This window comes from Manis javanica, chromosome 3, assembly GCF_040802235.1.
Source record: "Manis javanica isolate MJ-LG chromosome 3, MJ_LKY, whole genome shotgun sequence".
Taxonomy (NCBI): Eukaryota; Metazoa; Chordata; class Mammalia; order Pholidota; family Manidae; genus Manis; species Manis javanica.
In genome coordinates, this window is record NC_133158.1 from 153,584,305 (window position 1) to 153,605,624 (window position 21,320).

Consider the following 21,320-nt stretch of genomic DNA (forward strand, 5'->3'; position numbering starts at 1 on the left):
TTTCAAAATGTATGGATGTTGGAAACAGAAGCTGAGTCTAAGTTCAATCTTTTGGTAGCCACTTACTGTCTCAAGTAACTTTTATAAATAAAAACTCAAAATTTTAACTGTCCCCAGTAAAAGGCAGTTACAGTAGAAAGGACTTGAACTCAAAGGTGGATTTTGGTTTGGATGTGGCTGTGGAACCTTGGATCTGTCACCACCTGTGTGAATCTGTGCCCTAATATGCAAAATAGAACTACTAGAACACAGGGTGGCTGTGTGCTCTATGTAAAATAACAATATGAAAATACTGCCTATATTCAAAGTTCTTAAAAACATAAGGCATTACTAATATATTTAGTTTCTCAAACTATGAGAGCCAGTGGAATAAGACACATTCATTTATTAAGTCCCCAATGATAGATAATCAAATTCTAAAAAATTAAGTGTGAATAAAATAAAGTTCAAGATTAAATAGGCAAAAATATCTGTAGAACTAGATTACACTTTTTTAAATGGCTGTGTTATAAGCTTCTAAAGAGAAACCAAATAAATTGGCTCATTCATTCAACAAATGTTTACTGAGGAAAAGCCTCCCAGACCCTATGCTGAATATTGGAGATACAACAGGGAGGAATATCAGCCTTGTCCCTGACCTCATTAAGGAAAGATATGGAGCTAGAGAGTGAATAATCAGTTTTGATTTAAAAATGGAAGGCTGGGGAAGGTATCCTTGAGAACATGATTTTTGTGCAAAATCTAAAGGCTGAATCGCAGTTAACAAGCAAGGAGACACTAACAAGTGCAAAACCTCCATGGCAAGAGATAATGGAACATTAGAAGGATGGAAAGAAGGCCTGCATGACTGTAAGGAGATTGAGCTGGAGAAGAAAGCACGCTCAAACCAAGCAGGATCTTGGGGCCTAGGTTAGGCAATGTTGGCCTGTGGCCTAAGAATAGAGGGAAACTACAAAGTTTTAAAAAAAGACTTGCATTTTGAAAAGGTCAATCTGGTACAGTATAGAGAATGAACAGGAAGAGAGTAAGACTGGACAAGAAGAGACCATTTAAGAAGGCTCTGCAGTAGTCCCACAGGAGAGACTATGGAAACTTGGACTACGATGGGGCAGTGGAAATGAAAAGTAGAAAATGAGTGTTCAAGGTTTAGGATAAAACTGACAGGACTGGTGGTGAGTTACTCTTATTACCTAGAATTCTTGCTAGCACGATGGTCTAGGCGCTGAAGAGAAGAAAATGTCTTACTAGGCCCACGGTACAATAATATCTGCCTCCTTATCTGCAAGCTATTCACAAATCCTCCACTTCTCTTGGTTACTGGGAAACAGCAAAGTTGGTAGATAGGGGCCATTCTTGGCTCCAACTCTGATCCCTATTTTTTTCTCTTCTCAAGAGACAGCTCTCAGAACACTGATTTTCTACCTGAGAATTAACTAGCTCAATTTTCAGATGTTAAAAGTAATATGATTTACAGTCCAAGATAAATAATTCAAAGTTAGAACGAAGAACCATTGATGAACAAGATAACCACACCCTCATGGAGCTTCTATTCTAGTGGAGAGATGGAAAATAAGTAAACATAATTGAATGAATTTTTTTCAAGTATACAACCATATACCATGTTTCCTTTGAGCTGCTGAACTACTGTGGGTAGTTTGCACTTGAATAGAATGGAGCCTAGAAAAATTTTCTGCATACATCAAAATCTAAACTTCTTACGCCATAGCTGACAAGGCTCTATGTGCTAGGCCTTAGGGATTTAAAACATAAACCCATTACAGCACTTAAGATAATGATTTAAAAGCAGCTCAGTCTACTGCTATACCTTGAACGAAACACTCAAGGTATTTACTCTAAAAATCTCTGATGACATTTACAAACATTTTCAGCCAGAAAGTGTATATATTTTTTCTGAATATATATGAATGGGATTAGTGCCCTTATAAGAGGCCCCAGACAGATCTCTCATATATATATATGTATTGTGTGTATATATATGTATATACATGTATATACATTTTTCCCCGACAGTAAATGTTTCCTTAGAAGATTTTAAAAATATGAAGCTTAATTCTTTAGCATCAAAATTTTTAATCTCCTCTCAGCCTTTCACTAAGATTAAGTGTAGCATCAAAATTCTCTTACTACACCAGCAAAATAGTGTTTATTTCTCAAATTGGCCATCTGCTGCAATCTCAGGTATGAAATATTATGATTTAGAAAAGAATATGTCATTCTTAATACAATAATTAAGGTTTTAACATTTGCTTGAGGGATTAATAAAAAATGAGTTTCCCAAACTAGTGGCCCTCTCTACTTTGATTCTAGGTTACATAAAATTTTGTCAGCCTAATTAAGTCCTCTCCCACAAGCTGCAGTGGCAATTTAACACATTAAGAGCTCTCTTTCAGAATTCACATAGAGGCCTAGGAAAAAAAATTTGCATATCATCAGTGTAGTCCCAATGAACCTGCTGTGAAATTAGACAATGTGCCACATGATGATACAATCAAACCATGTTCTACTGCCTTAACCCCTGGCCCCAAGAACATGTACCTGGGTGCTTGGCAAAAAAAGAAAAAGAAAAATGCTTCCTCTAGCTCATCTCAGCTTCTTGTGTTCTCATGACACTTGAAACTACAGAGACCTTAGTCCTCTATATTTGTTAACTTTGCTGTTATCACTGACCACAATGCTTACTTGGGGAAAATTTAAAGTTTTTGTACATTATACTAAAATGTAGCTGTACCTCAGAAGGTAGCCTTCTGACTACAGCAGCAAAAACTTTCAGGGTATTCAGGGCAATAGTACAAGGTTTTTCTTTTCTAAAATTTCTATTTCATACCTACATCCTAAACTGAAATAGATGGAAGACACCAAAGGAGTTGCTAGGTTGAATGCTTGTCTACCCCCCAACCCCCACACATACGAATTCATATATTGGAACTTAATCCCTAAGGTATTGGTGTTTGAAGGTGGGGCCGTTGGGACGTAATTAGGTCATGAGGATGGACCCCTTATGGATGGGATAGTGTCCTTGGAAAAGACACCTCAGAGATAAATCCCTTGCTCCTTCTGCTATGTGGGGGTGCAGTGGAGGTTGTCTCTCTGAATCAGGAGGCAGGCAGTCTTCCAGTGCCATGATCTGTGTCCTCTAGCCTCCAGGACTGTGAGAAGTCAATTTTAGTTGTTTATAAACCACCCAGTCTATGGTAATTTTGTTACAGGAGTCCAGATGGACTAAGACAAGAGTGGGGGTAAGGGGGAAACACACCCTTTTCATGCAGATTATTAACCCAAAATCTTAGAAGGCAACACTTGACAGAAAAGCCAGTGTGGAAAGCTTTAAGTCTTTCCTGCTCAGGTGGCATTCAGCATTACATGGTTTTCAATTCCTGATTTTAGGATGTTTCTGGAGAAACAAAAATGTTAAGTCAAACTAATAAACTACTTTTCAACATGCACACATTCACATTCTGAATAACAGAACACTTTTAAAACAAAAATCCAAAGGTTACAGAACCTATAATTCCATTTATATCACACTTCTGAAATGACAAAATTATCATGATAAAGGACACATCAGTGGTTGCCAAAGGTTAGAGCTGAAACGAGGGGTCTGGCTAAGGGTAACATCTCCGTTGTGGTGATGGAGCAGTTTTATATTCTGACAGTGGTAGTTACATGAATTTACATGTGATAAAATTCCTTAATACCATATACACACACACACAAAGTGGTGAAATCCAAATAAGGACTGTAGCTTAGTAAATACAACTATACCCATGTCAGTGTCCTGGTCTTGATAATGTACTATAATTATATAAGATAATATCAGAGGGGAAAGCCATGTGAAGGGTACATGGGAAGTTTCTTTGTCTTTCTTTCCTTTTTTGCCTCTTAGCTACTTGACTTTATTTTTACTTTAACTTATTTTATTGAAGTATTGTTGATCAAGGCAACTCTACTGTTTTTGCAACTTCTTTTAAGTCTTAAATTATATCAAATTAAAATAATTTTTTTAAAAAGCCCATCATTGGAGCTGGAGAGTATTATGCTCAGTGAAATAAGCCAAGCGGAGAAAGAGAAATACCAAATGATTTCACTCATCTGAGGAGTATAAGAACAAAGGAAAAACTGAAGGAACAAAACAGCAGCGGAATTACAGAATCCAAAAATGGACTAACAGGTACCAAAGGTAAAGGAACTGGGGAGGATGGGTGGGCAGGGAGGGATAAGGGGTGGGGGAGAAGAAAGGGGATATTAAGATTAGCATGCATGAGGGGGGAAGGAGAAAGGGGAGGGAGGGCTGTACAACACAGAGAGAACAAGTAGTGATTCTACAACATTTTGCTATGCTGATGAACATGACTGTAATGTGGTTTTTAGGGGGGACTTGGTATAGGGGAGAGCATAGTAAACAGTATTCTTCATGTAAGTGTAGATTTAAGATTTAAAAAAAAAAGAAAGAAAGAAAGAAAGAAAAGGGGGATTACTCCTTGATAGGATAAAACTTTTGGTAAATCAAAGATTAACGCATGCTTTAAATTTCCTTAATTTTGATCACTTAGAGGGTGTCAGATGATCGGCTATGGAGGTACTCTTTCCTGATAATAGTCCTTTCTCTTAATAAAAAAATAAAATATTAAAAAAAAAAAAAGCAGTTCCTGTGTGCTGACCTCCAATGAGTTCTACACAGTGGTATACAGGGCATGTCAAAGTGTGGGCAAAGGGTCTGTTTATTTCTATGCAGAAGATCAAGGCCTAGCTTGGATACCCAGAAAATGAACTAAGATACGATATGAGGAGGAGCTTCCGGCATCAGCACTCTCTGGAGGACTAGTGCCGGGGGATGATCAACAAAAAGCCTCCACAGGGATCCGGGCGATGCTGCGGTTGTGGCTGCGTCCATCCCACCATTTCCTGGACTTGCCACTGGAATGAGGAGGGAGATGTCTAGGCTGGCATGTGCATACAGTGAGACAACGAATTGAGTGGATCTGTACTGTTGGAACTCAAACCAGGAGTTGGGAGGGGTGCAAGTTGTAGCGCTCCAAAATCTTACGACCATAGACTATCTACGGTTAAAAGAACATATGGGATATGAACAGATCCCAGAAATGGGTTGCTTTAATTTGTCTGATTTCTCTCAGACTGTTCAAGTACAGTTGGACAATATCCATCATATCATAGACAAATTCTCACAAATGCCTAGGGTGCCTAACTGGTTTTCTTGGCTTCACTGGAGATGGCTGGTAATTATAGATTTGCTTAGTTTATATCGTATTCGTATTATGTTAATATGTGTGCACAAGTTAGTTAGTTAGTTTAAAACCTATACATGCTTAAGGTACTCTACAAGAAGATATGTCAATGAAATAATCAATCCTCCCATGTTTTCTTCCATATGCTACCTCTATAGCTTTTCTTCTTCCTTCCTAATTACAACCCTTAAATAGAATTCATGCCTCATATCGAATTTACCGAGCATCATAATTCCTCCAGGTGGTATAGATACCTCGAGACAAGTGCTGGGCATAGAAGCCACAGGGCATAAATCTGCAAAGAAGTAAAAAGCTAACCTTTTCAAACAATATGGCTTCTCTCGCACTTACCAACTTTACATCTCCCTGTATGGCCCCAGAAGATGACTGGTTAGCCAGAGACGGGTAAGATTCCTCAAGGGAGGAACAACCTAAGACATGCACAGTCGCAGGGGGGCCATCAGGTGAGAAATTGGGGATCAACAGTGGTGAGGCTTATAACCTCACCCTCCCTGTTTTGAGAGAAATCTTCTGCATCTGTGGATGTTTTAATGCCCTTGTCTAGCTTGGATTAACACATAGTCTACAGGCACACACCTGATCATCTACAATTGCTCTCTTACAACACTAAACTATGTTTTCTACCTTTATCTTGCATCTACCTACCACTTCAGCATTTTATTAATTATAATAAAGGGAGAAATGTGGGATCCACATATAAATCAAGTATAAAAATCAAACGAATATTCATATTTGACCTGATGGTTCACAATTCATAATGCGTGATCAAAACCGAAAGTTTCTGTGATGAATGCCCTTGTACTGTTCACCATGTAAGAACTTATTCACTATGTAAGAATTTGTTCACCATGTAAGACTTGTTCGTCATGCTTCAGAAGATTGGAGACTGACGAGAATTAGGCTTGAGATGGATTAATGATTGTGCATTGAGCATTGACCCCCCTATACAGAATTTTATTGTTATTAACAACCATTTTATCAATAAATATGAGAGATGCCCTCTCAAAAAAAAAAAAAAAAGCCCATCATTTTTGGTAATGCTTTGTTCACAACATGGCAAGAAATGAAAACAATTAAGTTTTTCAACACTTCTCAAGAATTACTTAACACTGTACAAAAGTGTCAAATTAAAATAAAAAAATTGTATAGACCAAGATTTTTGTACTATGGTAAAAACATATTCCATGAGACAAAAAGTACACATCAAGCAACTTTAAAGACTGATGATACTGTTGGACCCCGTTAAATCAGACAACCTCCTTTGTATATGATGTATTTTTATAGGTATGTCTATTTTAGGGAAATTAATTATCAATTGAATTCATTATAAAATTATATTGAGTCATTACAGTTTTGTTGATACATACAAATGACTTTTTAAAAGAAATATGTTATTTCACACCTTCCTACATAGGAGCAAAACTATGAGAAAGTGCCATTAAGACATTCTGGGACCACTAAGATACTTTACTGAAGTTAATCAGTTTCAGCAACTTCTTATACAAATCTGAGTAAATGGATAAACAGTTTACTAGAAGCACAAAATCAGGACCATTATATTACACTGTACTACAATAAAAAGCAAAAATAATATAGACTCAAAACAAACTCTTTTCAGTAATGGAAACAATTTTTTCTACATAAGACCTTCCAATGAGGAATCAATTTAATTAGAAGTGACTGAATATGAAACAGTGAAATAGAATGTGGAGATAATATTATCAAGTATTCAGACTTGATGGTTCCTTGTTTTTAATGATTCTCTCCTTTGATTACAGGAGATCTAGAAATACCATCTACTAGAAAGAAAAATCTAGAATGCAAACAGGTCTTTTCATTAAAGCAAAAAAATTAATGGAGTTTCCAAAAGAATAACTGTTTAGAAAAAGTAATTACATTAAATATTGTGCCTAACCATCTTTTAAAACTTACTAGCCCTTCTAGGTATGCATATATCATTTAATGCTTTAGGTCTGAGTTATTATGAGAAAACTACTGGGCTTACAACCAAGGGTCCTATGCCTAGTACATAGTAATCATTAAGATACTTTTTTCCACTGAAGTACATTATCAATTGAGGAAAATGATTCAATTTTGAATAATCTCAGTGGTCTCAACTAGATAAGCTGATTAAGCAATATGGGTTTTATGTAAGGGCCGCTGTATTTTACATGCCTGGCACCCAGGCCCACTTTGTTTGGAGACTAATATCCCTTGGGTGTGAGAGTATAATTTGGTCCTGGTGATCTAACTAAAAATTGACTAATTCAGGACGAGCAAGAGCCAAGCCCACAACAGCAGCTTTGAGACAAAAACATGCTCTTTTCTCTGTGGCTGATATAAACCTGGAATTCTCATGTAGAATGTTAGCCTGGATGAATTTAAATGAGAAGAAAGCAAAAGCCTAGGGATGATGAAAAACATTTGGGAGTCATGTGAGTACCTGGATGTAGCAGTATTGAAGCTTTAAAGTTACATGAGTTCTAAGAAAATTCCTTTTTCACCTGCTTTGGCTTTTTGTTGTTTTCAATTAAAAGTTATGAGTAATAAAATTTATTGGATATTCAAAAGAAAAGAAATAACAAGTGTTGGCGAGGATATGCAGAAACAAGAACACTTCTACACTGCTGGTGGGAATGTAAATTGGTAAAATCACTGTGGAAAGCAGGATGGAGGTTCCTCAAAAAAATAAAAAAAGTAACATTTGATCCAGTAATTACACTTCTAGGAATTTACCTGAAGAAAACAAAATCCCTGATTTAAAAAGATATATTATGCACCCCTAGGTTTACTGCCATCAATAGATCATATATAGATGAATGGATAAAGAAGATGTGGTACATATACACAACTGAATATTATTCAGCAATTGAAAAAATCCTGCCATTTGTAACAACATGGTTGGATCTAGAGGGTATTATGCTCAGTGAAATAAGCCAGGTGAAGAAAGACAAACACCATGATTTCACTTATTTGTGGAATCTAAAAACAAAGCAAAACAGAATGAACAAAACAGCAGTAGACTCATAGACACAGAGAAGTGACTACTGGTTACCATGGGGTAGGAAGGGTGAGTGGGTAAAGGAGCACAAAAATCCTCAATCCATTATATAAGTTAGTCATGGGGAGAGTAGTACAACATGGAGAATATAGCCAATGATTCTGTAACATCTATGTTGACAGATAGTAACTGTGCTAGTGGGGGTGAGGATTTAATAATATGGGTAACTGTTAAACCACTGTGTTGTATATTTGAAACCAATGTAAGATTGTATATCAATGACACTTTAATAAAAAAAAAAATTTACTGGATGTCTCCAAATTATTTCAACTCCCAAATTCCATGAGTCTAAGTTAAAAAAAATATTTTAGAAATAACTGAATCTATTGTTGATTAAAATACCTATGCCAAGAATGTTTAAAAGATTAATCAGTTTAAAAAATTAACCATTTACTGAAAGAAAAATGGGCCACAGAGTTAAATGAATGAATATAATCCTGACTCTGCCAATTTGCAACATGAATCTGACCACTTAGTCTCCCTGGGCCTTTATGAATGTGAGAATACAAGGAGTAGAGAAGAAAACCTCTAAGCTCTTACAAAGTCCTTGATTTTAAGCATCATAAGAAAATTGTCTGTCTTGGTTAATTTTACTATAAATGAAGTGGACACCCTTCATTAGTTTATTCCTCCTTTACAAAGTTAGTGTCTACTGTTTACCAAGCATTGTACTTGGCACTGAGAAAATAGGGATGAGTGACTCTGCCTCTGCTATTAAGGAGTTCAGACTACAGGGATGAAAAGCATTTAAACAACTAGATAATTATCCTATGTGATAAGTGAAAAAAATTCAAGTATATATGAGGTACAGAAATAGCCTGGGGAATTGACTATCTGGGAAGAGTAAGAAAAGGCTTCACAAAGTAATGATGTCTGAAATGAATTTTAAAAGATGAACAGTTAGTCAAATTAAAAGGAACAGGATAGCCCTAGACTGAAGAAATAGTTTGTTCAAGGGTTTATAAGCAGTTCAGTATTGATGGGAGTGCAAAATAGGATAGATGGCAAATAAATAAATGAATGTTAAAACTAGTCAAAGAGATTATAAATGCTATGCTAAACAGGGTGAAATTTACCCTGTAAGCAAGTGAGGAGTTACCCACCCACCCCAAACCCTACCCCATGGTAACCAGTAGTCACTTCTCTGTGTCTATGAGTCTACTGCTGTTTTGCTTTGTCTTTAGATTCCACAAATAAGTGAAATCATATGGTATTTTGTCTTTCTCCACCTGGCTTATTTTACTAAGCATAATACCCTCTAGATCCAACCATGTTGTCACAAATGGCAGGATTTTTTTAATGGCTGAATAATATTCCACTGTGTATATGTAGTACATCTTCTTTGTCCGTTCTTCTATTGATGGACACTTAGGTTGCTTCCATATCTTGGCAATCGTAAACAATGTGGCAATAAACATAGGGGTGCATATATCATTTCAAATCAGAGATTTTGTTTTCTTCGGGTAAATTTTAAAAGGGGAGAAAATTTATCAGATTTTGAAATGTAGTAATTTTATCAGAGTTCTAATAAACATTTGGTATTCCAAAATTACAAATAATATACGAGCTACCTTTATGAAGCTAAAGGAAAAAAATCATTTAATTATGTAATTATGCCTTTTGAACAGTATCTACCTGGCATATTATCTAACAAATTAGTTGGTACTTGATAAATGTTTGATGAATGAAATAAAGTGTGGTAGCCAGACTGGGTATGAGTGGGCACGGTGCTCAATAACAACGATCTTAAAATGTACGACGGCAAAAAGCGCAACAGCTTTTCAAGGTTTCTTTCAAACCTCAGGAGAAATAACTCCATTCCTCAAAGTAGACAACTTTTCTATTGACTTCTTTTTCCTTCTATGTAAGTTACTAAGTTAACGATGACTTTCTCAAAGCCAATTTTTTTCCTTCCCAACTCCCTATTCCTTACTTAATACCCTTATATGAGACTCCCAGCCATTAACCGAGTCCAGAAGCTTTCCCAACATAGTGCAACACTAAGTTTATTATCTTCTCCAGCATTATAAACTTTGCCTCAGCTTCAAAATCTCAGGAAACCTCTAATGTTCTAATTCTGAAGTGCTCATTACCATTTCAACAAACGTTGCTAGACTATCTCTATAATGTTCACAGCTACCACCCCAGAACCCTTTAAACATTTGAAACTTACACTACACTACCACATCTGCACTTTCTCCATTTATTGCTACAAATTTCATTAAAGCAATGGATACAGAATTTGGTATACTTAAATTCAGGTGTACTTATTTAATGTGTGTCGTTATTCCAGTGGACTGAGTCATGTGTTTATATTTTTGCTTTATTATGGACCTAGATGACTTCACACTACAAACAAGGTCTATCATCACATAAGGATTCATGTAACACCAATACTGCAGACCCAGGGTAACAAATTCAACTAGCACTTTCTGTTCTTATCCCCCTTCCTCTATGCCTGTAGAACTTGAAGCGACAGGGAAGAATGATGGATGGGCCAAAGGGAAGGGGAATGCTGCAGCCAAGAGGCGGGGGCCTCACTTCCGATTGCCACGCCAACGCCAAAAACACAAAACGCCCTCTGGCTCTCCCAAGTCCACACGAAACAGCTGATCAGACCCCAGAGCTTCTCGGGTAGTCCCCAAAGGCATACACACAATAGAAAATCGCTCTTGAAAAACAGTTTCTTGCCGGTTCAGGACTCACCCGTCAGAAGCGGCGCGGACGGCGCCATCTTGGCCCGGAAAAAGAAACCCATGTGCTTGGGTCAGAGTTCACGAGGATCAAACCCGGCCCCTACACGTCTACTCAGGCGTGGAGACGGCGAATGGGTGTTTCCGGGACACCTGCCTCGGGGCCAATTCATTTCCGGTGAGAGAGAGCTGAGGAAAGGAGACCGAGCGCGCACGCGTAGCTCTGGGGCTATACTATACAGAGCGTGGTGGCGCTGGGCTAAGTCTCGTGCGCCCGCCTTCGCGCTCCCTGTGCTGCCTCGGCAGGCGGAGCTTACACTTCCGCGGGGCGGAGTCCGCCCAGTGCTGACGTTGGCAGTCGAACCCCGAATAGTCGAGGCGACGGGCTGCACGGTCCGGTTGTTCGGTTGCGTTTCCTTCCTCTTTTACTCCACGCTCCCGGCGGCGGCCAGAGCGGCGGCGGCACGAGAATATTCCGGCAGCCCGCTGTGCTCCTATCGCGCGCCCGTTTCACTCGGCCGGTCGGTCCGGCGGCGTCAGTCAGTCGGCGGCCCGCGCCCCGCTAGCGTTCAGCCCCGCACTTGCCGCGCCCAGGCCCAGCGGCCGGAGCTAGCGCCCCACCTGATCCTCGCTCCGGCGGCTCGGCACCGGGAGCGGAGCGTCGCAACGGCCTGAGGGGAGGCCGGCGAGCGAGTCCGAGGGGTGGCTGGGGCAGGTGGTGGCGCCGCGAAGATGGTCGCCAAGCAGCGAATTCGTATGGCCAACGAGAAGCACAGCAAAAACATCACCCAGCGCGGCAACGTCGCCAAGACCTCGGTAAGGAGAGCAAGCGACCCCCACGTTTCCCAGCCGGGGCCGAGGCCCGTGCCCTACGGCCGCGTCTTCCCAAACCAGGTGGACTGGGGGAGCCCGAGGCTGCGACCGGCATGCCGAGTGGCGGGGCCGGGGGCGGTGGGTGCCGGAGCTTGGCCGCTCGGAAACTGAGAGGAGCTAGCTGTGAGGTGAGGTGACCCGGCGGCCTGGGGTGTGCAGGCTGTGAGGGGCCGGGGTCGGAGAGGGTGTTTGCTCTTGAAACGGTAAATTTTCCTTTTTGCAGAGAAATGCCCCCGAAGAGAAGGCGTCTGTAGGACCCTGGTTATTGGCTCTCTTCATTTTTGTTGTCTGTGGTTCTGGTAAGTGTTTGGGGGTTACCATCGGGTAGAGTGTGGGATGACGTGGTGACCGTAAGTGGTGAATCCTACCCACGTAGTTCTCAACTCACCTGCTGGTAGCTCCGCATGGTTCTATTTCATCGGAAGCAAATTATTTGTCCCACATTCGCACAGAGGGTGGTGCTCCAGAAACTTCGCCCAGCTTGATTTGTGCACAGGAGATAAGAAAAAGAGGTCAGGTCCTTAATAATGGTCAAGTTAGAAGAAAATCTGGCCAAAAAAGAATTTAGAATGTCTTGCAACCCCATTATCAATACCTTTGCAAAAAAGCTTATGAGTATCCTGTACACTTACTGGTGTTCGAATTTAACATATTCCATAATCTAATGTCTTTATGTCAAATTGGGCATATTTTACGAAGTAAAGCTAGTGCAAAGAATCAATTCACTATGGAGGAAACATACCTGATTGCCAACCTAATGTGTGAGACAGTTGTTTTTAGATTATTAAATAAACGTTTGACATATGGTTGGAAAAATTTGTTATCAGGGCAGCCTGCTGTTAGAGTAACAGACCCTTACTTCTACAGATGGATTACAGAATGTCTTGTTTTCTCTTCATTTATTATGTTAATATGCAAAATGTTGATAGTAAAGGACGTATTTCTGTTCTCTACATTCTGACAAAGTTACTGAGGTTTTTTTTCAAACATTTCACTTTGCCTGTCTCCTAAACTTAAAATTGGTAGCTTTCTTGATAAATGGCCAAGAGCCAAGCAATTTATATAACCTAAAGATTATTGAATTTCAGCTTTGTGAAAATAAGGAAATATGTCTATATGATAGGACAGGCCTTGAAAGGACACTTAATATTTAGGGGATAAGCCAAAATAATTCTATGCTAGAAAAACCTGTTTGGTGCTCTAAGACCTTTTCTAAAATGATTGTTTATTTGCAAACTGGGCATTAAGATAAAAGATTTAGAGAAGCTGAGATTTAAAAAAATAACTTACAGACATTTGTTTTATTAAGGTAGGCCTGTCTTCACTTCTTACTACAATGAGGTTACATAGCATTTGCAAGTGATTGTAAGGGTACTGTTGGATTCTTGAGCTACCAATACATACTTGTCAGATGCGAGACCTATGTTATTCAAAGCATATTTTAATATTTGCTATTTCTCTTTACAGCAATTTTCCAGATTATTCAAAGTATCAGGATGGGCATGTGAAGTGACTGACCTTAAGATGTTTCCATTCACCTGTGAATTTTAACTTGAACTCATTCCTGATGTTTGATAACCCTGGTTAAAAACAATTCAGTAAAGCATCCTGCCTCAGAATGACTTTTCATATCATCCTTCATGTGTCATTCCAAGGTTTCTTCACAAGTCATTCCAAGTTTTCTAGTCCATACCACAGTGCCTTGCAAAAGCACCACATGAATAAAGCAATAAAGTTTGATTGTTAAGCTACAGTAGTAGACCCTACTTATTTAGTCAGTAAAGAGTATTTTTTTTTAAATGTGGTCATTGAAACAGTATATGGTGTAATTAGATTAAATCTGTGTGGGCAAGGTCTAGTATTAATCCTAATATGTAAATGCAATTAGCTTAATTTAAAATTTGGAATCTTTATGGTTTTTTTTATAGCTAGGCACTTTATTAAAATATCTCAGATGAAAAGCACACTCCCATATAGGGTCATGTAACTGTCCTGTAATAAAGTACTCATAAATGAAATGGCTACAGAATTAGCCTATTTTTCCCACAATCTCTAGCACCTAAAAATTTTTTTAAAAGCTTCTAAATGCCTCATATAAACAGATTCTTATAGCCACCATGTCTTTTTTAACTATTATTTCTATTACACTACCTTGGATTTTGCATGAGTGAATATATACTAACCTAAGATGCCACAGAAAACGTGGTTGAGCATTTTGTAACTTAAGTCACTTCAGCTTCACTAAAAGCTACCGTGGTGGAGTAAAGTCAGGGAAGGTTTGTTTATGTCACCATTGATTTAACCAGAATTACTTTAATATATCAAAATGGTCTATGCTAGACAACATGTTAGGGGAAAATATTACTAAAAATTGATGTCTCATCAGGACATATTGTTGAGTCCAATGTGCCATAAGACATCGTAGCATGTTAGTAGCACTTTTAATATCAAAAAGTCACATCGATTAAAAAGGTTATACTTAGTTTGGAAATAATTGTCTAGTTATGATTAGACTTCTGTTAGAGTACTAGGTACATCAGATTAAGTGGTCTGGAATTAAATGGATTTACTGATAAGGATCAGTCTTTATAGTCTTCCCTTTGTTTGATTTTATAGGTTATGATTGATCAAGCTTTATTAATGGTAAGGGTGAGTAATAAGGCAGGTTTTGGGTCTTCTGGTACTGTTGAAAAGTGGAAGCATCAGCTACTTAAGTACTTAGCCATAACTTGAAAAAAGCCTAAGAGGTGTTTAATATTAATGAATTAGAAAGAAAGCTGTTTGTTTTCTCTGTTAGTTGCCTCAGGATATCTCAAAAGAAGCTGTACTCAGAGGAACGGAAGGGAAGTCTTACCTAGGCGATACAGAGTGTGAACCTCAGCGCTTTTGATACCCCTAAGTACGAAAGTGAAGGGGAGGAGTAGTTAAGGACGTTTGGGAACCTGACAGCTATGGAAGAGGAAAGGAAACAACTAACCTTGGGCCGCCAAGATTTTATCTGCATTGTTACCTGCTTTTCTCACCCGGTATATATCAACCCCTTGTACTTGTTTCCCTCTGAAACAAGTGTCTTGGCTAATTCTATTTTATTGTAACTTTTAAAATGGAAGTTATTGTTTAAATTCATAGCTGGTGCCTTATTTTCTTTGAGTCAAACCATTCCATGTCAGAATTTCCTTTGGTTTACTATAGATAACTGGCTTTAAGATTTTTTTTTTAATGTGCAAGTCTTAATTTGACTGTTAAGTTACTATAGCTAGCAATTGCTTTACGTATGTAAAGTTGCATTCCCTTTGTAATTCATGTGTAATTTACCAATTGAGCACATTTTATATTAAGGATGGATTATGCATGTTTGGGTCAATGAAAGTTATGTCTTTTACTTGATTTGTTCTTTAAAAATAAAGTTCCCTGAATGTTTGATGCCTTCTAAAAGAAAATGATTTTACAGAGTTCTTATCTGAGTGTACTTTTGAAAGTTAATAGAAAATGGTTTTAAAGAATGCCTAGTATTTTGTTGTGTTTGAGTTAAAAGAAAAAGTACCCAGATATACAGTTACAAGGTTTATAACTGGAAATGAGTAGCAAGAAAAACATAAAAGGCACAATGAATTAAATACGTCACCTAGGATTTACCCTCATCTCATTATTTTCTGAGTGTGGTTCAAGAAAAAAGGAGTTCTTTTAGTCTCCGTTTCCCAGTTTTTACGTCATACATGACGTTAGAAGATTAGAATCTTGAGCACAGTAAGCAAATAAACACTTTACTGGGGTTTGTCAGCATTATCCAGTCACTCTGAATTTAGCTATAACATTTCAAGGAGTTGTCAGTGATTTCACTTTGTTGGTTTGTGTATAATGTTGCTCAAAATTATTGAGTGACCTACCAAAATAAGTAAAGATTCATTGTAACAGTGGGTTGTAATGGTCTTTGACTTACTTAAAAAGTAAAACTCAACTGCAAGGCTCTGGCTCTTCACACTGAGGTTACCAGAGTTTTGTTGGCACAAAGAACTACCATGTAACGCTGGGTTATGCTCTTCAGTCATCAAAATTTTGTGCTTTAGTATCTGAAATTTAAAACATGTTTTCCATTTAGAAACCATTCTGGTTTGTTTTGCCTTTACCTACCTTTTTAGTTGTTTTATTTAGGTGCTTTAGATGCAAACCATAACTTTAAGAGGTAGGACTCAGGTTCAACAGCAAATTCTTCTCACTCCGTAATAGAATCCTTTCCTATCTAAACTTAGTCCCACTCTAGCTGCTTGTACTGCTTTATCTTCAAGTTGAATTAGGACAAAAATGTACTAAAGTACTAGTGAGCAATAAAAGAATAAAAAATAAGCTGAAGGGGAAAATTAAACTGTCTGGGCTTAGATCATGCAAGGTAAATTCATACATACCACAGAATCACATAAAGGTAGGAAGGACATGGGAAATTCAGCCCAACTGCCACAATTTACAGGTGAACTCATGTATTCAATAAATATGTTCCAGATGAGGAGTTAGAGCTGTGAAAAGAGTTGCAGCACTCAAGTATCAGTGCAGTAATTGGTGGGGGAGGACAATAAAACGGTAAGGACCATAAGAGTGATCTTTCAAAGTGAAGTAAAACCAGATAAGTGATGTCTGCTCTCAGCTAGTTGAGGGGGAGCAGAAGCTAGAATCAAGTTTCCTGACTGACGGTACCCTATAGAAACTAGGCATAATTGCAAACCGTCCACACAGAACACTTCTGTTTTCAGAGTTCTCCACTTCTGCTTTTATAAAAGCTCTGAAATTTTGTTTTCCCCCAAAAACTTGCTCTTTTATGGGTGCAATTTGTTTTGAAAATGAATTTTAAGTGACAAATTTACTGTTAGCATTTCCTGTACAGAACAAAAATTAAAAGGCCAAATCAGTAATGTTACCCACTGTAACATTCAAGAGCATATTTTTTAAAAGTTTTGTGCTGTACTTTTAAAATTTTTTCATCTGTGATGTTGAGGATAATTATTTGGTAGTCCAGTAGTCATGTGCCCTCCATAGATACTTCTCATAACAAAGGTTCAATGAATAAACCATGTGTGGCTTTAATGTGAAAATTTCTACTTTGGGATGCAAACAGAACAAATCTGCAAATTTAAAAGTTAAAACTGATTTCAGTATCATTTAATGGGTTAACAGGTTTTTCTTTTCTCACTGAGGAAGTCAAACAGAAGAATGAGAGTAATCGATTTTACAGCTAGAAGGCACTTTAAACTGATCTTGTTTAGCCCCTTTATTTTACCCTTGAGGAAATTAGAGCCTAGAGAAGTTATCTTCCATCATGAATGAACCATTAGCAGAGCAAGGATTAGAAAACTGGTCTTGGGATGACCAAACTGGCTCTTTAGGATGTTGAGTGCCAAGGAATGACAATTCTTTAGGAATGCCTCCTTTTATTTTCCAATATTAAATACTAATCTCATGAAACCCCAAGGTGTTCCAAGAAGACAAAATCTGAAGATTTACTAGATTTTAATGACTTCCCACTGCCATTGCGATAAAAACTCTTTAGCTTTGATTTTTAGGACACTTCACAACATGGCCAAACTTACCTTTCCAGCCTTGTCCCCCGACAGCTTTCCCCCATAGACGTGTTCTAGCCCACAGATACTACTTTCATTTTTTCAGATGCCCTGTGTTTTTAAATGTTTTTGCTCTTTTACCTACATGATGATACTACCCATCCTTCAAAATCTAGCTTAAAATTCACCTCCTCTGAAGTTTTCTTTTGCCATGGGAGTCAAATACTCTGGGATTGATGACTCAGCACCAATTAGAATATTTTCTTGACATGTTAATTTTTTTTAGTTCTGTTTCTTACTGAGTTGGGATATGGAACCCTCAAGAACAAGTACCATTTCTTTCTTATCTACTCTCACATCTGAGGCTAGTATGAAAGTACATGCACAGGAGGAGCACAACATTTTAGTTGAGTGATAAAGTGAAAACAAATGCCCTGTCACATCAGAATAATCTTTAAAGTAAGACCATGTCTTGTAAAGTCATGTACCCCTGATATAAGTCATCTCACTTACTTCCAATTCTAGCAACCTCTAGTTAATAGCCTAGCTCAGCACCAGAATTCAGTCTGCCCTTGAAACAAACTCTCCCAAGGTAGCCTTCATATATTTAGAAATATATCATCAGTGGTATTTGTCCTTCACGCTCATATTTGAGAACCATTCATAATAAGTGTCATTAAGAAAACAAAAAAGTGCTTTACGAAGAAAGCTGACAGCTCACTACACCAGTCTATCTGGTTATGAGGAAACAGTCAAACAACCACATTGGCTGTTTAGAGCAGGTGCCTGTGGATTGTCAGCTGCCCTCTGACCCCAGCCCCATTTCTAGGGCACAAGCAGGGGCAAAGAAAATGTCACACAGATACACCTTTCTCCACACCAGACTTCAGACCCAGAATGGCTCCATTCCCTGCAGACAAGATCCAGTCCCTGGAAGGGATAGCCTGTTCTTTTCACAAAGGAATTCCCTACAGCAGGGCCACACCACACTGACTACCACTTAGGAGGTGGTGTGGTTCCCAAACTAAAGCCCATAGGTTAGGTGAAGGAGACTTCCACAGCTATACAGAGAGCTCTGGAAGAGCACTTAGCTCCTGGCACCACGGAGCTCTGGGGGACCAGATAAACCACAAAGGTGCCGAGAGTATGTGCTCTGCCTGACATAAAGAGCACCAACTAAGGAGCAACTGCAGATTCCAAGGCACAAATGCATCTGGAGTTGAGACATTATGATTTCTGACAAAGCCCAAATCATAAAGATAAATAAGCACTGGGAGTATCCAAGCATGTTTCCACCTAGCTCCAACCTGGGTTACTCGTACACAATCTGCCTTAATTACTGAAGGCTTATGTGCAGGAAGGTGCCACAGAAATTGAAAATCGTCTCAAATATTCGTCATTTCTTCTTGACTGAGAACAGCATCAGGATATTTTCAAGGTAGATCTCTTTCCTTTGCTGAACATTATGTTAAAGTCCAAATGTACTGCTTAGTACACCCAGAGAAAGTGGACCAGCACTTAACCCAGCCTGTGTCACTGGTCTAATCTCTTATCAGAGTGGGGCCAGGGAGCTGCCAAGTAACCTGGAAGCTTGTTAGGAGTGCAAAATCTCGGGCTCCATCCAAGGCGTGCTGAATCAAAATTTGCATTTCCCAGGACCTCCAGGTGGTTTGTACGCAAATTAGGCTTTGAGAAGTGTTGAAGAGGGCTTGGAGTAAAGTTCTGTGGCCTTAAATATCCAAACTTCTCAGGCTTCATACTCTTTGCCTAAGGAAAAGGAAACTTTTACCCTCAAGTCTCATCCAAGTGTTATGAAACTTAATGATGGTAAAAGCTCTTTGAAAAGTTAAAAATACTCTATGCAAACAAGACTCCACTAACTTTGTGAACTGCAAAAACAGAGATCTCTCATAGGGTGAGGGGCCTTCCTCATTGAAAAACAGAAGGGAAAGGTAGCCCTAGATTTGACTTGGCAGAAAGTCTTGGACTTTCTTAGGATCTGTTGGTATTTATACATTTATACAATTCAAATGTAACATTACAGATTTTCACTTATTTCTTGATTTTATATTTGTATGCTCTTTTTTCTTCAATTGAAAGTCTTGGTTCCTTACATTAATGCTTAGTTGCTTTATCCTACTAAGTAAACAATAGTTTCAAAACACAATGCCAATTTTATTTTTAACAATATGATTACTTAAACAATTAAAAATTTTTTCTGAGTTCTTTTTGTTCTTAGGCAATATTTCATAAGTAATATGGAGTCAAATTACCAACTTTTGAATCACCTGAAATTTTTCTCTGTGGTCATATCATGAACCTGATACACAGTTAGGTTCACTTGTTCCATTGGACTTTGATTTTCAGGATTTGCTCTTTTTTTTTTAATATCTTCATTGAGATATAATTCACATGCTATGTAATTCACCCATTTAAAACGTACACTTAACAGTTTTTAGTATATTCAGTGTTGAGCAACCATCACCACAATCACATGTTCATCACCTCAAAAAGAAACCTAGAACCTTTTGGCTGTGAGCACTCAACTATTCCCCCCATCTCTATCATCTAAAGCGACCACTCATTTACTTTCTGTCTCTATTTATTTGCCTGTTATGGACATTTCATATAAATGGTATCATTTAATGTGGTATTTTGTGACTGGCTTTATCCATGTTGTAGCATGTATCAACACTTCATTCCTTCTTATGGCTGAATAATATCTATTACATGAATAAACTACATTTTGTGGATCCACTCATCAACTGATAGAGATTTGAGTTGTTTCTGCATTTGACTATTATGAATAATGCTGCTATGAACACTTGTGTACAAGTTTTTGGATGGACGTATATTTCCATTACTCTTGGATATATACCTAGGAGTAGAAGTGCTTGGTCAAATGATGACTCTATGCTTAACTTTTCTGAGAACTGCCAGATTGTTTCCCAAAGGGGCTGCCCTGATTTATATTCCTACAGCAGTTCAACAGTGTATGAAGGCTCTGATTTCTTTAGATCCTTGTCAACATTTGTTATTATTGTCTCTTTGATTCCAGCCATCCTAGTGGGTACGAAGTCATATCTCACTGTGGTTTTGATTTGCATTTCCCTGATGGCTGATGGTTTTCACGTACTTATTGGATGTGTGTATATTTTCTTTGGTGAAATATCTATGCAGATCCTTTGCTCATTTTTATTTTATTTTATTTTTGTAAGAACACAATATATAATCTCTTTTGCCCATTTAAACTTAGATGAAGTCTAGTTTATCTATTTCTTTTGTTGCTTATGCTTTTGGTGTCATATCTAAGAATCTATTGCCAAATTAAAGGTCATGAAGATTCATCCCTACATTTTCTACTAAGAGTTTTATATTTTTGGCTCTCACATTTAGGTCTTTGACTAATTTTGAATTAATTTGTTGAAAAGACTTTTGTTTCCCCATTGAATTGTTTTGGCATCTGTGTTAAAAACTAGATTGACTATATATACATGGGATTATTTCTGGATTTTTCAATTCTATTTCACTGATCTACATGGCTAGCTCTATGCTAGTGCTACAATGTCTTGATTACTATTGCTTAGTTTGTAGTAGTTTTGAAATCAGGAGGTATGAGTCATCCAACTTTGTTCTTCTTTTTCAAGATTTTTTTTGGCTATTCTGGGTCTCTTGAGTTTCAGTACGAATTTTAGGGTCTGCTTGTCAGTTTCCACAAGAAGCCAGCTGGCATTCTGGTAGGCATGTGTCATATCTGTAGATCAGTTTGGGGAGCATTGCTATCTTAATAGTAAGTCTTCCAATTCATGAACCTGGGATGTCTTTTTATTTATTTAGGCTTCCTTTCATTTCTTTCAAC

At 38.0% G+C, this 21,320-nt stretch overlaps 2 protein-coding genes across 4 annotated transcripts in view; one reads left to right on the forward strand and one right to left on the reverse strand.

The window, feature by feature from the left end:
* The window catches only part of EIF2A (eukaryotic translation initiation factor 2A), a 43,080-nt gene extending 31,961 nt beyond the window's left edge, over positions 1-11,119 (reverse strand). For 2 of the 3 annotated variants that reach the window (XM_037008251.2, XM_073232217.1), the window contains exon 1: positions 11,053-11,095. In XM_037008251.2, coding sequence (XP_036864146.2) covers positions 11,053-11,080 — 28 coding nt within the window. In that variant the 5' untranslated portion in view covers positions 11,081-11,095. Of the gene's footprint in view, positions 1-11,052 lie in introns of all 3 variants that reach the window. The other variant, XM_037008252.2, reaches the window with a different exon arrangement.
* Positions 11,120-11,614: 495 nt separating this feature from the next.
* On the forward strand, positions 11,615-15,333 carry SERP1 (stress associated endoplasmic reticulum protein 1). The gene is made up of 3 exons (XM_017654872.3): positions 11,615-11,855; positions 12,136-12,211; positions 13,380-15,333. The coding sequence occupies exons 1-3, from the start codon at positions 11,772-11,774 to the stop codon at positions 13,418-13,420; spliced, it is 201 nt and encodes a 66-aa protein (XP_017510361.1). The 5' UTR covers positions 11,615-11,771; the 3' UTR covers positions 13,421-15,333.
* The last annotated feature ends 5,987 nt before the right edge of the window (positions 15,334-21,320 follow it).

What these genes read in the sequence shown, in the direction of transcription:
- SERP1 (XM_017654872.3), top strand. Translation starts at nt 11,772, where the DNA reads ATGGTCGCCAAGCAGCGAATTCGTATGGCCAACGAGAAGCACAGCAAA. An exon ending in GCAACGTCGCCAAGACCTCG is followed by an intron (nt 11,856 to 12,135) that starts GTAAGGAGAGCA and finishes TCCTTTTTGCAG; the next exon opens with AGAAATGCCCCCGAAGAGAA. An exon ending in TTTTGTTGTCTGTGGTTCTG is followed by an intron (nt 12,212 to 13,379) that starts GTAAGTGTTTGG and finishes TTCTCTTTACAG; the next exon opens with CAATTTTCCAGATTATTCAA.